The following is a 15,000-nucleotide window of genomic DNA, read 5'->3' as shown; positions in this document are numbered from 1 at the left end:
ACCTGGGGATAGGCCCCTCCCACTTCCAAAGACATGCACCTGGGGATAGGCCCCTCCCACCTCCAAAGACATGCACCTGGGGATAGGTTGATTGGCAACACTAAATTGGCCCTAGTGTGTGAATGTGAGTGTGAATGTTGTCTGTCTATCTGTGTTGGCCCTGCGATGAGGTGGCGACTTGTCCAGGGTGTACCCCGCCTTCCGCCCGATTGTAGCTGAGATAGGCGCCAGCGCCCCCCGCGACCCCAAAAGGGAATAAGCGGTAGAAAATGGATGGATGGACATTTAAAGCAGTGTGGGTGGCACTGGGAGCAGGTGGGTAAAGTGTCTTGCCCAAGGACACAACAGCAGTGACTAGGTTGGCAGAAGCGGGAATCGAACCTGCAACCCTCAAGTTGCTGGCACGGCCACTCTACCAACCGAGCTAAACCGCCCCTCATGCTGAGTGCAGCACGCCCACGCAGCAACGAGCCTGCAGCCTATCAAGAATCAACACACCTGGATCTGATGAGAGGGAGCTGCATAAGGTCCAGCAGACCCGAGCGAACTTTGCCAGAACGTAGCCAATCTTCCACAGCAAGCATCACGTCTGCCACCTCTCCCTCGTTCCTTGCTCGCCTTCTTTGTGCTCTTCCTGGTTCCTGTGTTTGATGTCCCTTGTGTCTTCCTTGTTGCCTATGATGGTGCTTTGCCTCACGACCTCCACCCGGATCTCTGCTTGCCTCCCTCGACCCTCGACCCCAGCTTGGACTCAGACATTGTAGCCTCTCTCCAGCCCCCAACTTCCCTGCTGACTACGTCTTCGCCTTGCGCCTTGGATTTGATGAAAGATGCACACAACACGCACCGACAACAACCCCTGGTAAGACTTGCATTGTTAATTCTACACATCGTCCGCACTCGGTCACTTGTGGTAGCATACACACCCCACACACTCATCAAGGTTTTCAATAAACCTGGTAAACCGCAGTTCTGCCTTAGTGTCGCCTCCTTCCCACTGGCAGCCACAATGAAAATAGTAAAAAAGGTGTGTTATTTTTTTTATGCTATGGCTCCCATCTTTTGGTGCCTTCGACTGGAAGTAAAATTGCCGTTCCATCTTCTAGGCGTCCATAACGTTTCTACTCCCACAGATTCTTCATTCATCGCTGTGTTAGTTTTACAATATAACTAAAACAAGCTTACATTTTCCTGAGGGAACTCTCCTGAAGGAATCTATCTATGTATTGACGGAGATAGATATCTACATATATTCATATTTAAGAGTTATTTCTTTTCTATAGTCATTTTTGAAATAGCTAGTGTTCCATCTTGTACTGTTTTTTATCTTTTCTTTATCTCATGACCGTTGGTACACTGTAGACTGCCTTGAGCTTGGAATGCAGGAGTAGCAATACTCCTTTTTCCTATCTTAAGGTAGTCTACAGCTGAGGAAAACAATAGATATGTGTATTCGCTCTGAAAGGTGGGGGCTATTGGCATATTGAAAAAGACAAGACTTCCGTAGTGTTTTCAGATCAACTGGGCGACGCGATTTGAATGTGTTGTTTTTAGGTTGGTCTCTCCAAAGCTTTGGAATAAATTGCAAAATACCTAATCTGTTCTGGGTTATCATTTAAAATCAGTTTATGTGTCATCAAAAGAACTTGGGATTGACCAGCAACTTAAATTGCCTCGGAGGAACATCTGGTCCAAACGCGACTCTCACTATCTATCTATCTATCTATCCATCTATCTATCTATCTATCTATCTATCTATCTATCTATCCATCTATCTAGCCTGTAGGAGTGTTTTAATGCATATTTGTAGGTGCTATTGTAATGTATCAATCGAGCTGGCGTCGCTACCATTAGCTAATATGCTAACATGTTGCCGAGTGTCTGCGTTGGTGTTACTAACGTACAATGGCGTTCTTTTTGTATTGTTTTACTTTCACAAATTCTATGGCTCCCATCTTTTGGTGCCTTCAACTGGAAGTAGAATTGCCGTTCCATCTTCTAGGCGTCCATAACGTTTCTACTCCCATAGATTCTTCATTCATCGCTCCGAGCGACATTTGTTAGTTTTACAATATAATTAAAACACGCTTAAATTTTCCTGAGGGAACTTTCCTGAAGGAATCAATAAAGTACTATCTATCTATCTATCTATCTATCTATCTATCTATCTATCTATCTATCTATCTATCTATCTATCTATCCACCTATCTATATATCCTTACTTACTAAAGTGTCCCATGTGTGATGTCTGCAAGAGTGTTATCATGCATAGTTGTAGGTACTATCGTAATGTATCAATCGAGCTAGCATGATTAGCATTAGCTAATATGCTAACAGGTTTCCGAGTGTCTGGGTTGGTATTATTAACCTACAATGGCGTTCTTTTTGTGTTGTTTCACTTTCACAAATTCTTCAGTAAATTGTGCAGCTCGTGGGTCCATGACACTGGCTTCTGTTTTGTTCGATCCGCCGTTTTACTGCCGTGTCACAGACATTGTTTGGGAAGAATAAAGGTATGTAAATAAACATTTACATAATATTAATGTGTAACTAAGTCAGTCCACAACATATACACGTGAGACTTATAGTCGGGTGCGACTTATATATGGAAAATGCCCAATTCCTCATTCTCCTACAACTACATCTTCTATCTGTCCTAGAAGTGCGTGCTATAGAAGTAGAAAGAGGTCTAAGTGCTGCGTGGTCCTCTCTAAATGACCTCCACTGGTGTTTGCTACTTCCCTTTTCCATTCAGCTCCGCCGACGTTTTATCAGCTAAATATGTGTTCCGCAACATCAAACTGGGGGCACAGCCAATAATTAGCTTTCCATTTGCTGGCACAGTTGCCGTGGCAACAATGGAGTTCAAAGCCTGGGTGAAGACATTAGTGCCTCCACAATAAAAGCCCGAGAAGGAGAATGTTTGACGGGCTGATTCCTAAAACTGGGATGATGTGTCCAGAGAACAGAATGAATGAATATATACTTTTACATGCTTATATAATACATGGATATATATATATATATATATATATATATATATATATATATATATATATATATATATATCCATCTCCTACCGCCCCCTCCCCTTGGGGTCGCGGGGGGCGCTGGTGCCTATCTCAGCTACAATCGGGCAGAAGGCGGGGTACACCCTGGATAAGTCGCCACCTCATAGCAGGCATATATACATATATATATACACAAACACATGTACATACAAATATGCACACATCTGTGTGTTTATGCGTGCGTGTGTGTGAAGGTGTGTGCGTGCGTGTGCGAGTGTGTGCGTGTATGTATGTGTGCATGTGTTCATGGGTGTGTGCGTGTGTGTGTGTACTTGTGTGTGTATGACTGTGAATGTGTGTGTGTGTGCATGTTTGCATGCATGTATGTGTGTGTGCATGTGTGTGTGCGTGTGTTTGTGTATGTGTGTGTGAATATGTGCCTGTGTGCGCGTGTGTGTTTGTGTATGTGAAAATGTGCATGAATGCATCTGAGCGTGTGTGTGCATGTTTGCGTGCATGTGTTTGTGTACGTGTGTGTGTGTGTTTGTGTATGTGTGTGTGAACGTGTGCATCTTTGCGTGTGTGTGCGAGTGTGAATGTGTGTATGTTTGTGTGTGTGCATGCGTGTGCGTTTGTGTGTGTGAATATTTGCACGTGTGCATCTGTGCGTGTGTGTGCATGTGTGCGCGAATGTGTGTATGAATGTGTGTACGTGTGCATGTGTGTATGAATGTGTGTACGTGTGCATGTGTGTGTGCGCGCGTGGTGCGAGTGTGTGTACGTGTGTGTTAATGTGTGTATGCGTGCATATGTGCATGTGTGTGCGAGTGTGCGTGTGTGCGTGTGAATGTGTGTGTGTTTGTTTGTGTACGAGTGTGTGTGTTTGTGTACGTGTGTGTGAATATGTGCACGTGTGCATCTGTGCGTGTGTGTGTGTGCATGTTTGCGCGCACGCGTGTATGTGTGTATGTGTGCATGTGTGCATATGTGTGTTATTGCTTGTGTGTGCATGGGTGTGAATGTGTGCATGTGTGTGTGCACGTGTGTGTGCTTGTGTAAGTGTTTGTGAACGTGTGTATGTTTGTGTGCGTGCATGTTTGTGTAAGTGTGTGTGAATATGTGCATGTGTGCATCTGTGCGTATGGCGTGTGTGTGTGTGTGTGTGTATGAGTGTGTGATTGTGTGCATGTGTGTGTATGTATGAATGTGTGTGTGTGTATATGTAGGCATGCATGAATGTGTGTGTGCGTCCGTGCGTGCGTGTGCATGTGTGTATGCGTGTGTTAGTGTGTGTGTGTGCGTGAGTGTCCGTGTTTGTGTGCGTGTGCGCGTGTGTGTGTGTGTGTGTATGCGTGTGTCCGTGTGTGTGTGTGTGAGTGTCCGTGTATGTGTGTGTGTGTGTGTGTGTGTGTGTGCGTGTGTGTGAGGAGAGGAAGTGACCCATGCTGCTGACTTTGCTGGATGCGTCCAATAACATTTAGCCAGCAGCTCAATCAAACGCAGGAGATTTCACGAGAGAGCTTTTTGGCAGCCTTCAAAATAAAAGCCATCAGTCTTTGTTTGCCACAGAGGTTAGGCGGCTGCACGGCAGCAGCTGGGGGGAGAGAACAATCTCATAAAAGCGACACGATGGACTCTAAGTCGGCTGCTGTAAAAAAGTCTCTTTGACAGCAGTTGTTTTACTCCTTTGTGTTGCTGTGCTGTGTGTGTTGGGACACATGACAGCAGCTTCTTCTTCTTCTTCTTCTTCTTTACATCTCCACACCTTCTTCAGGCCAGCACTGTTGGAAAAGATCCTCCTAGAATGTGCCGACTTCCCTGGAATGGATGCTGTTGTCTCCTGAGTCTGCACTGCGGGGGTCCTTCTAAATAGTGACCATTATTTTGGTGGTGCCCACAGGCAGGAAGTCAGGGTGCTAAAAGGAAACACACACCTGCTCCAAGCATTGTGTGTCTCATTGAGCTTGAAACATTTCAAAGGACAACTTGTCTTTTTCTGCCTGTTTTGCTGTGTCGTGTGTGTGTGTGTCTGTGTGTGTGTGTGTGTGTGTGTGTGTGTGTGTGTGTTTGCATGCATGTGTGTATGTGTGCATGTGTGCATGTGTGTGTGCGTGTGTTTGTGTATGTGTGTGAATACGTGCCTGTGTGTGTGTGTGTTTGTGTACGTGTGTTTGAAAATGTGCATGAATGCATCTGTGCGTGTGTGTGTGAATGTTTGCGTGCATGTGTGCATGTTTTTGTGTACATGTGTGTGTGTTTGTGTATGTGTGTGTGAATATGTGTATGTGTGCACCTCTGCGTGTGTGTGTGAGTGTGAATGTGTGTATGTTTGTGTGTGTGCATGCGTGTGTGTTTGTGTGTGTGAATATGTGCACGTGTGCATCTGTGAGTGCGTGTGCATATGTGCGCGAATGTGTGTATGTGTGTGTGAATGTGTGTATGTGTGAATGTGTGTAAGTGTGCATGTGTGTGTTCGCGTGGTGCGAGTGTGTGTGTACGCGTGTGTGCGAACGTGTGTATGTGTGTATATGTGCATGTGTGTGTGTGCGAGTGTGCGTGTGTGAATGTGCATGTTTGTTTGTGTGCGTGCGTGCGTGTTTGTGTACGTGTGTGTGAATATGTGCATATGTGCGTGTGTGTGTGTATGTTTGTGCGCACGTGTGTATGTGTGTGAATGTGTGTATGTGTGCATGTGTGTATGTGTGTACGTGTGTGTTATTGCTTGTGTGTGCGTGGGTGTGAATGTGTGCATGTGTGTGTGCACGTGTGTGTGTGTTTGTGAATGTGTGTATGTTTGTGTGCGTGCATGTTTGTGTAAGTGTGTGTGAATATGTGCCTGTGTGCATCTGTGCGCATGGTGTGTGTGTGTGTGTGTGTATGAGTGTGTGATTGTGTGCATGTGTGTGTATGTATAGGTGTGCGTGTATATGTAGGCATGCATGAATGTGTGTGTGTGTGCGTCCGTGCGTGCGTCATACACGTGTGTATGCGTGTGTCAGTGTGCGCGTGTGTGAGTGTCCGTGTATGTGTGTGTGTGCGCGTGTGTGTGGGCCTTTGTGTGTGTGTGTGTGTGTGTGTGTGTGTGTGTGTGTGTGTGTGTGTGTGAGTCCTGAACACATGCATGCAGGACACAGATGTTTAGAAAACTATCTTGCCTCCTTGGTACTTTGGTGATGTCTGCTGCCTTCATTGTGTCAGCTGATTATCCTTACATGCGGAAGAATAAAAAAGGGAAAAAAATAACAAAAACTCAAATAAAAAGACACATTTTAAAAAATTATAAATAAATAAAAAGATGCATATATGGAAGACATGTTGTGAGCTCTTTCTATTTGTTGTTGCCATTTCTACTGCAACACAGTGTTTGGTTCCAACTAATATCTGTCAGTAGACTCGCTATGGAAGATAAGAGCCGCAACATGGCTGAAAACACTGTCAAAGTGGAGGCACGTAAATAAGACCCGCCCACAAAACAGTGCAGTCTGAAAAGAGTGTAAGAAACCTTTTCACCAAACAACCACCATTACATGTTATGTAGAGAATAAATTAATAAAAATAAAAATAAAAATTATATATATATATATATATATATATATATATATATATATATATATATATGAGGTGACAACTTGTCCAGGGTGTACACTGCCTTCCGCCCGATTGTAGCTGAGATAGGCACCAGCGTCCCCGCGACCTCAAAGGGAATAAACGGCAGAAAATAGATGGATATATATATACATACATACATACATACACACATATATATATATATATATATATATATATATATATATATATATATATATATATATATATATATATGTATATATATATATATATATATATACACAGGAAGTGGAAGAGGAAAATGTGGATATTTGACAGCGTTAACAGCTGATGACCGTGGTCAGGCAACCATGGGCCGTGGTCAGGTGACTATGGACTGTGGTCGGTCGACCACGGATCATGGTCAGGCCGCTGTTGACCGACCGTGGTCAGGCGACCGTGGACTGTGGACAGGCAGCCGGGGACTGCGGTCAGGCCACCATGGACCGTGGTCAGGTGACCATTGACCGTGGTCAGGCGGCCATGGACCGCTGTCAGGCGACTGTGGACCGTGGTCAGGCAACTATGGACCTTGGTCAGGCGACCACGGACCATGGTTATGCGGCCATGGGCCGACCGTGGTCACGCGACCGCGGACCGTGGTGAGGCGGCCGTGGACTGCGGTCAGGTGACCGTGGACCGTGGTCAGGCGTCCGTGGACTGCAGTCAGGTGACCATGAACCGTGGTGAGGCGGCCGTGGACTGCAGTCAGGTGACCGTGAACCGTGGTCAGGCGTCCGTGGACTGCAGTCAGGTGACTGTGGACCGTGGTGAGGCGGCCGTGGACTGCAATCAGGTGACCGTGGACCGTGGTCAGGCGACCGTTGACTGTGATCAGGCGACCGTTGACCGTGGTCAGGTGACCGTGAACCGTGGTCAGGCGACCATGAACCGTGGTCAGGTGACCAATCAGACCTGACTTCTCATGTTTTAAAAGTGATTTTTGCCATCATCATGTGACGCTTGGCTGGCATCGTGGATGGTTTCCTGTGGACGGGACTCTCGCTGCTGTCTTGGATCCGCTTTGAACTGAACTCTCACGGCTGTGTTGGAGCCACTATGGATTGAACTTTCACAGTATCATGTTAGACCCGCTCCACATCCATTGCTTTCGGTCCCCTAGAGGGGGGGGTTGCCCACATCTGAGGTTCTTTCCAAGGTTTCTTATAGTCAGCATTGTCACTGGCGTCCCACTGGATGTGATTTCTCCGAGTTTTCCTTGCCCTTTTGTGGGTTCTTCCGAGGATGTTGTAGTCGTAATGATTTGTGCAGTCCTTTGAGACATTTGTGATTTGGGGCTATATAAATAAACATTGATTGATTGATTGATTGAAGTTGTGTTCTCTCGTGGATGCAGTCGGAAAATGGACACATTGTAAAGCTAAGAATGATGATTTATTTATATTTTAAAGAACAAACTAAGAACAAAAACACTTGCACGAAGGCACTAAGAACAAAACCAGCAGAACTAGCATGTGAGCTAGAAAGAATGAAAGACGCTAGCTTATGAGTTAGGGAAATGAACAAATAAATAGCGTGGACGCTAACAAGTTTTAAAAACAGTTACCACAAGCGGGGATAGCGACGTCACCTGTTGCATCGAAAGCAAGTTTTACACCGAGAGGCCGAAGGGCAAACAAAGGCAGGCTTAAATAGGGACAGAAATTAGGAGGCAGGTGCACGTAGACAACACAAGGCAGGTGACACTAATACGTAACCAAGCAATGGAACAAAACAGGAAGTGCCACCAGGAATTAGGGAAGACAAAAACCAAACAGGATATGATATACAAACAGAGCAAAACCAAAATATGTCATGATCCAAGTAGCGGATCATGACATATCTGGCAGCACTTTCTTCTCTGCTCGCTCCACTCCATGACTTCGCGTATGGAGTCAGCCCCGCCCACGACACAAACAGCCCCGCCCACGACACGAACAGCCCCGCCCACGACACAAACAGCCCCGCCCACGACACAAACAGCCCCGCCCACGACACAAACAGCCCCGCCCACGACACAAACAGCCCCGCCCACAACACAAGCAGCCGCCACCTATCGATCCCAGCATGTCTGCTCCTTTCCACCGTCTGGCGAGCGCGTGCACTCACCTGATGGGGTGATGTGTCTCCAGGAAATGGCGGGCTCGGGTTTCCCGCTGGCGGTGCAGATGAGCGACACGTTGCTGCCCTCGTTGACGGTGATGTCGGAGGAGATGTCGTATATCTTGGGAGGAACTGAGAGAACATGGACACACATCTTCTTTACAAGCATGCAGTCAAAGGTGCAACATGAGACTTTTGCAAAGACACTCAGAGTTACAGTAAACTACAAGCCGCTACTTTTCTCCCTACGCTTTGAACCCTGCGGCTTCTAAAGCGGTGCGGCTAATTTACGTTTTTTTTCTCGCTGATTAAACACATGCAAAGACACCAAATATGTGTGTTCTATGTTTGTGCTGTGGGAATGTGACGGCGTGGGTCCCTGGTTCAATCCCCCCACCTTCTACCAACCTCGTGTCCTTGAGCAAGACACTTCACCCTTGCTCCTGATGGGTGCTTGTTAGCGCCTGGCGTGGAAGCTCCCGCCATCAGTGTGTGAATGTGTGTGTGAATGTGGAAATAGTGTCAAAGCGCTTTCTGTACCTTAAGGGTAGAAAAGCGCTGTAGAAGTATAACCCATTTACCATTTTTTACTGTTCAAAGCTTTTAACCGGAAGTAGAAGTGTCCTTCCGTCTTTTAGCCGTCCATAGCGTACCTACTTGTACGGATTCTTCGTTCATCACTCCGAGCCACATTTGTAAGTTTTCCAATATAACCAAAACAATTCTTACTTAGTAAAGCGTCCCATGTGTGATGTCTGTAGGAGTGTTTTCATGCACATTTTACATGCTATCGTAATGTAATCAAGCTAACGTTGCTAACATTAGCTAACATGCTAACAGGTTTACGAGCGTGTGTGTTAGTATTATTAACTTATGTGGTGGAAAATGTCTGTCCTAGGGTTACGTCTAAACTGATTGCATTGGTAAGGACACGACATAAGAGGTCAAGTCTCCCTGACCAAGTGCTAGTTCTGTTGGTGGGGTGACATTTGAACACTGGACAGTTACATAAGTTGTTATGCTACAATCAGGCCACCAGGGAGTGTATACAAAAGATGAGAAGACCAAGCCTGAGGTGCGCACTTTTTAATTCCTTTCACGAGGGTTCACCATCTTTCGTCTCTGGAGACATTGTCAATGTCAATCCAACTTTGTACTATCTGATTATGAGTAAATAAAACTGCTGTAACAAACTCTCTATTGTTCCTGTTTAAGATTCGGACTTTTCCACCACACTTACAATGGCATTGGTTTTGTATTGTTGCACTTTCACAAATACCTCCATAAATTCATTAAAACCTCACTGACCATGACTTCTGTTTTGTTTGATCAGCCGTTTTACTGCCGTGTTAGGCTATGTAAATAATAATAATGATTGTCACAGACACACACACACACACACACACACACACTAGGTGTGGGGAAATTATAAACATTTACAGAATATTTCTGTGTGAAAAACTAATTTCACAACTTATATATCTGCCACTTATAGTCCACTAAGACTAATTTATGGATTTTTTTGTGTGTTTTTCTTAAAATTGTGTGGCTCTTACACCCCTCCCGTCCAAAGGCAAAACCCAGTAACTCAATTTTGGTCAAAACTGAGCTGATAATAATTTTGGAGTTGCTAGGTGACATGTTTTACATTAGTGTATGCGATATTGTCATTTTTTCCGTAAGTAAGCTGTTACGCGCATGGCAGGACCTAGCAACTACCACATAACCGCGTAGATACAACAGAAAAACCTAGTATCTCAAGGGACCACTCGGAGCTTCTTTTTCAGTCGCCTTATTGTCTTTAATGAGACATTTGCAGGAATGGGGGCCGATTAAGTGATATCATGGCAGGAGGGGATATTTGGAAGATTGTCCCAGGACGTTGCAAGCACCTTCATTAAATGTATTCTTCTTCATTCTTCCCCTTGCATACTCTTTTGGGCAGATAACTGTGGAGGTCCAAATAAAAACTGGATGCTGTACACGACTCTTGCCCAATGTGCAGACGCAGAATTGCAAACGAGATTGTGATCAAATATCTGGAGAAAAGGCACACGTTCATGAGAGCAGATTCAATCCATGGCTCAATCGGCAAGAAAATGAAAGCTCATACGTTTGATGACTTTGTAGATCTTTGTAAGACAGCATCAAGATGGATTGGTTTTCTTTTGTTTTCTCAAAATCAGCTAGAAGCGAGTTACTAGGTTTTGCCTTTGGACGGGAGACCAGTGCACTCTGTAGTTGGGACAATATGAACGTGTCATCATGCAAATGGTTCATTTGATGCAGGAGGTCAGATATCATCCAGCAGGTGACCAAGTCACTACACAACTATCCACGTTGTAGAAGTAGTCGACAAAAGTCAAGAAGGATGCATATCAGGTTGTCAAATGAGTAGTTGGTCAGTGAAAGTGCTTCCAAATAATTATATTAGCATACTTCTGTGAATGATCAATAACATTCCCCTGCCAGAAATGTAGATGAGTTGGAAACAAACATGAGTATTTATTGTTGCCAGCTCTCTAAAAGTGCAACATTGCTGAAGGTGACTCAATGTTAACATTTGGAAAATGCTGAGAGTGTTTGTAGACAACATTCAACTTTGGCAATTCATAGAAATACACTTTTATTGCAAAACAAACAGTATTTATGGCAGTGATCAATAACTACTTTAAGACTTTAATAAGTTCATTCTGATTTGGATTAGATCTCATTCTGACGTCTATCTCATGAACATATATACATATATAAATATATATGTGTATATATATATATATATATATATATACAATTCCCGTTTCCATAAGAGTTGGGAAATTGTGTTGGATGTAAATATAAACAGAATACAATGATTTGCAAATCCTTTTCAAGCCATATTCAGTTGAATATGCTACAAAGACAACATATTTGATGTTCAAACTCATAAACTTTTTCTTTTGCAAATAATCATTAAATTTAGAATTTGATGCCAGCAACACGTGACAAAGAAGTTGGGAAAGGTGGCAATGAATACTGATAAAGTTGAGGAATGCTCATCAAACACTTATTTGGAACATCCCACAGGTGTGCAGGCTAATTGGGAACAGGTGGGTGCCATGATTGGCTATAAAAACAGCTTCCCAAAAAATGCTCAGTCTTTCACAAGAAAGGATGGGGCGAGGTACACCCCTTTGTCCACAACTGCGTGAGCAAATAGTCAAACAGTTTAAGAACAACCTTTCTCAAAGTGTAATTGCAAGACATTTAGGGATTTCAACATCTACGCTCCATAATATCATCAAAAGGTTCAGAGAATCTGGAGAAATCACTCCACGTAAGCGGCATGGCTGGAAACCAACATTTAATGACCGTGACCTTCCATCCCTCAGACGGCACTGTATCAAAAACCGACATCAATCTCTAAAGGATATCACCACATGGGCTCAGGAACACTTCATAAAACCACTGTCAGTAAATACAGTTTGTCGCTACATCTGTAAGTGCAAGTTAAAGCTCTACTATGCAAAGCCAAAGCCATTTATCAACAACATCCAGAAATGCTGCCGGCTTCTCTGGGCCCGAGATCATCTAAGATGGACTGATGCAAAGTGGAAAAGTGTTCTGTGGTCTGACGAGTCCACATTTCAAATAGTTTTTGGAAATATTCAACATCGTGTCATCCGGACCAGAGGGGAAGCGAACCATCCAGACTGTTATCGACGCAAAGTGTAAAAGCCAGCATGTGTGATGGTATGGGGGTGCATTAGTGGCCAAGGCATGGGTAACTTACACATCTGTGAAGGCACCATTAATGCTGAAAGGTACATACAGGATTTGGAACAACATACACTGCTATCTAAGTGCCGTCTTTTTCATGGACGCCCCTGCTTATTTCAGCAAGACAATGCCAAGCCACATTCAGCACGTGTTACAACAGCGTGGCTTCGTAGTAAAAGAGTGCGGGTACTTTCCTGGCCCGCCTGCAGTCCAGACCTGTCTCCCATGGAAAATGTGTGAAGCGTAAAATAGGACAGCGGAGACCCCGGACTGTTGAAGGACTGAAGCTCTACATAAAACAAGAATGGGAAAGAATTCCACTTTCAAAGCTTCAACAATTAGTTTCCTCAGTTCCCAAACGTTTATTGAGTGTTGTTAAAAGAAAAGGTGATGTAACACAGTGGTGAACATGCCCTTTCCCAACTACTTTGGCACGTGTTGCAGCCATGAAATTCTAAGTTAATTATTATTTGCAAAAAATAAAAATACAGTTTATGAGTTTGAACATCAAATATGTTGTCTTTGTAGCATATTCAACTGAATATGGCTTGAAAAGGATTTGCAAATCATTGTATTCTGTTTATATTTACATCTAACACAATTTCTCAACTCATATGGAAACGGGGTTTGTACTTAAATGTAAAAATTTGCATTATTTTGTCGTAAAAAGTATTTTATGTGGACTTTGTTTACAGCTCGTGTGTTTGACCTGGAGATTTCCCTGCTGAGTCAGCGCAAACTAAAAAAAATCCTACAGCGTTGAAGAATATTTCATATTTGATGGCTTTTTCCTGGGCTTTGGGCCGGCAAGTGAGACAGGAGTTCTAACACAATTTTCCAACTCAAAGGGAAACAGAGTTTGTAAATGTATTTGGGAATTTCATGGAAATTTGGGAATTCCTTGAGAATAGGGAATTGTGTAAATGATTGAAAAAAATTTGATTGTTTAGTGTTGGAATTTTTCTAAAGAGTGAAAAAATGTTTAAGTGGCAACATTTTTAATAAAGAAATAGTATTACGGAGTTCCTGGAATTTTGGGAAAACTGGGAATTTTTCAAAAAACAACTTAGTTAGAGGAATGTTTTGCCGCTGGAATAAGTCTCAGATGTTGAGCAAGGTAGGATCTGTAGGACTGGAATGGTGGGAATCGCCAGGTTCCACCCGCTGTTCCGGACCCAGGTACCAGGCCACCTTGAACCAGGGAGCTGCACCACCAGAATCATTCTTCAGCTCCTCCCTGAAGTCTGACAGACCTCGCCAGGCGCACTTCCTGCCTTTCCAACTACAACGCTGCCTTCAGGTGTAATTGTAAGAAAGAGATGTTGCTGACTTCATTCCAGTCCTCCAGATCCTACCTCGCTCACCACCACCAACGGGCTCGGTAAACATCGGAATAAGCTCAACAATTGGGGAGTGTTGCGGTGTGCACTTGATCCCAGATCATTAAATGGTGTGTCCTGACTACAAGGCCTATGGAATATAAACCAGCTCTAAGCCACAGCGCTAATGAGACTTCTGTTCCTCAAAGCTTTTACTTTGAAAGGACCGATGTTGACTTGTGGATCGGCAAATGTAAACAATAACAGATTGGTGACTCGAAAGCAAACTCATCGCGGTAATGATTGTCCCCAGGAAGCCGACTGTAACAGTCATTACTATTTCAATTAGGGTCTACGGTATACCGGTACTAGTATAGCACGGTGATACTAATGAATCATATTCGGTACTATACCGCCTCTAAAAAGTACCAGTTCTAGCCCCCACTCTTTTCTTTCAACAGGCATGACCTCTAACCAACCCTAACTCTAACCCTAACCCTCTAACCCTAACCTCTAACTCTAACCCAAACCTCTTACCTTCTATCTAACCCTGACCCTAACACTAACCTCAAATCCTAAACCTAACTCTCTCTAACCCTAACTCTAACTAACTTCTTACCCCAACCCTACCCGAACTCCAACCCCAACCCTAACCTCTGACCCTAAACTCAAACCCTATCCCTAAATCTAACTAACTCTCTCTAACCCAAACTCTAACTAACCTCTAACCCCAACTCTACCCTAACCCCAACCCCAACTCTACCCTAACCCCAACCCCAACTCTAACCCTAACTGTCACCTTGACGGATTGTAGACGGACAGTGCACCCGACCATAGTCCAAACCCCCCATCCCAAGCCTAACCCGTCACATTGCTGGTTTTATGAGCAGAGGAGCAGGTTTGGCAGCGCACACAGACGTCCCACATACGCTTTAGTAGGTAAGAATTGTTTTAGTTATATTGTAAAACTTACAAACGTTGCTTACGGTGATAATTAAAGGATCCTTCTGTGTAGAAATGCTATGGACGGCTCAAAGTAATATACAGAAAAAACTTTACCCCAGCAGCACTTGCAGTGATCGAATCGTCCAAAAGATGGCGCCATAGCACAAACAATGCCACACAATTGAAATACACTTGCCCGTGTTTAATAAAAAACATTTAAATATTTGCGTTATTAGAAAAATCTATAAATTAGCCACACC

General features: G+C 44.0%; 1 protein-coding gene across 7 annotated transcripts in view; it reads right to left on the bottom strand.

Annotated features, from left to right (window-relative positions):
* Positions 1 to 15,000, bottom strand: part of negr1 (neuronal growth regulator 1) — a 275,110-nt gene that overhangs the window by 142,925 nt on the left and 117,185 nt on the right. For all 7 annotated transcript variants that reach the window (XR_009803757.1, XM_061884003.1, XM_061884008.1 and 4 more), the window contains exon 3: positions 8,727 to 8,852. Coding sequence is in view for 6 of the 7 variants with exons in the window: in XM_061884003.1 (XP_061739987.1) it covers positions 8,727 to 8,852 (126 nt within the window). In the remaining variant the exon portion in view is untranslated. The remainder of the gene's footprint in view (positions 1 to 8,726; positions 8,853 to 15,000) is intronic.

This window comes from Nerophis ophidion, linkage group LG22, assembly GCF_033978795.1.
Source record: "Nerophis ophidion isolate RoL-2023_Sa linkage group LG22, RoL_Noph_v1.0, whole genome shotgun sequence".
Classification (NCBI taxonomy): Eukaryota; Metazoa; Chordata; class Actinopteri; order Syngnathiformes; family Syngnathidae; genus Nerophis; species Nerophis ophidion.
The sequence above is the reverse complement of the archived record's forward strand: the minus strand, read 5'-3'. Positions and strand labels throughout refer to the sequence as shown.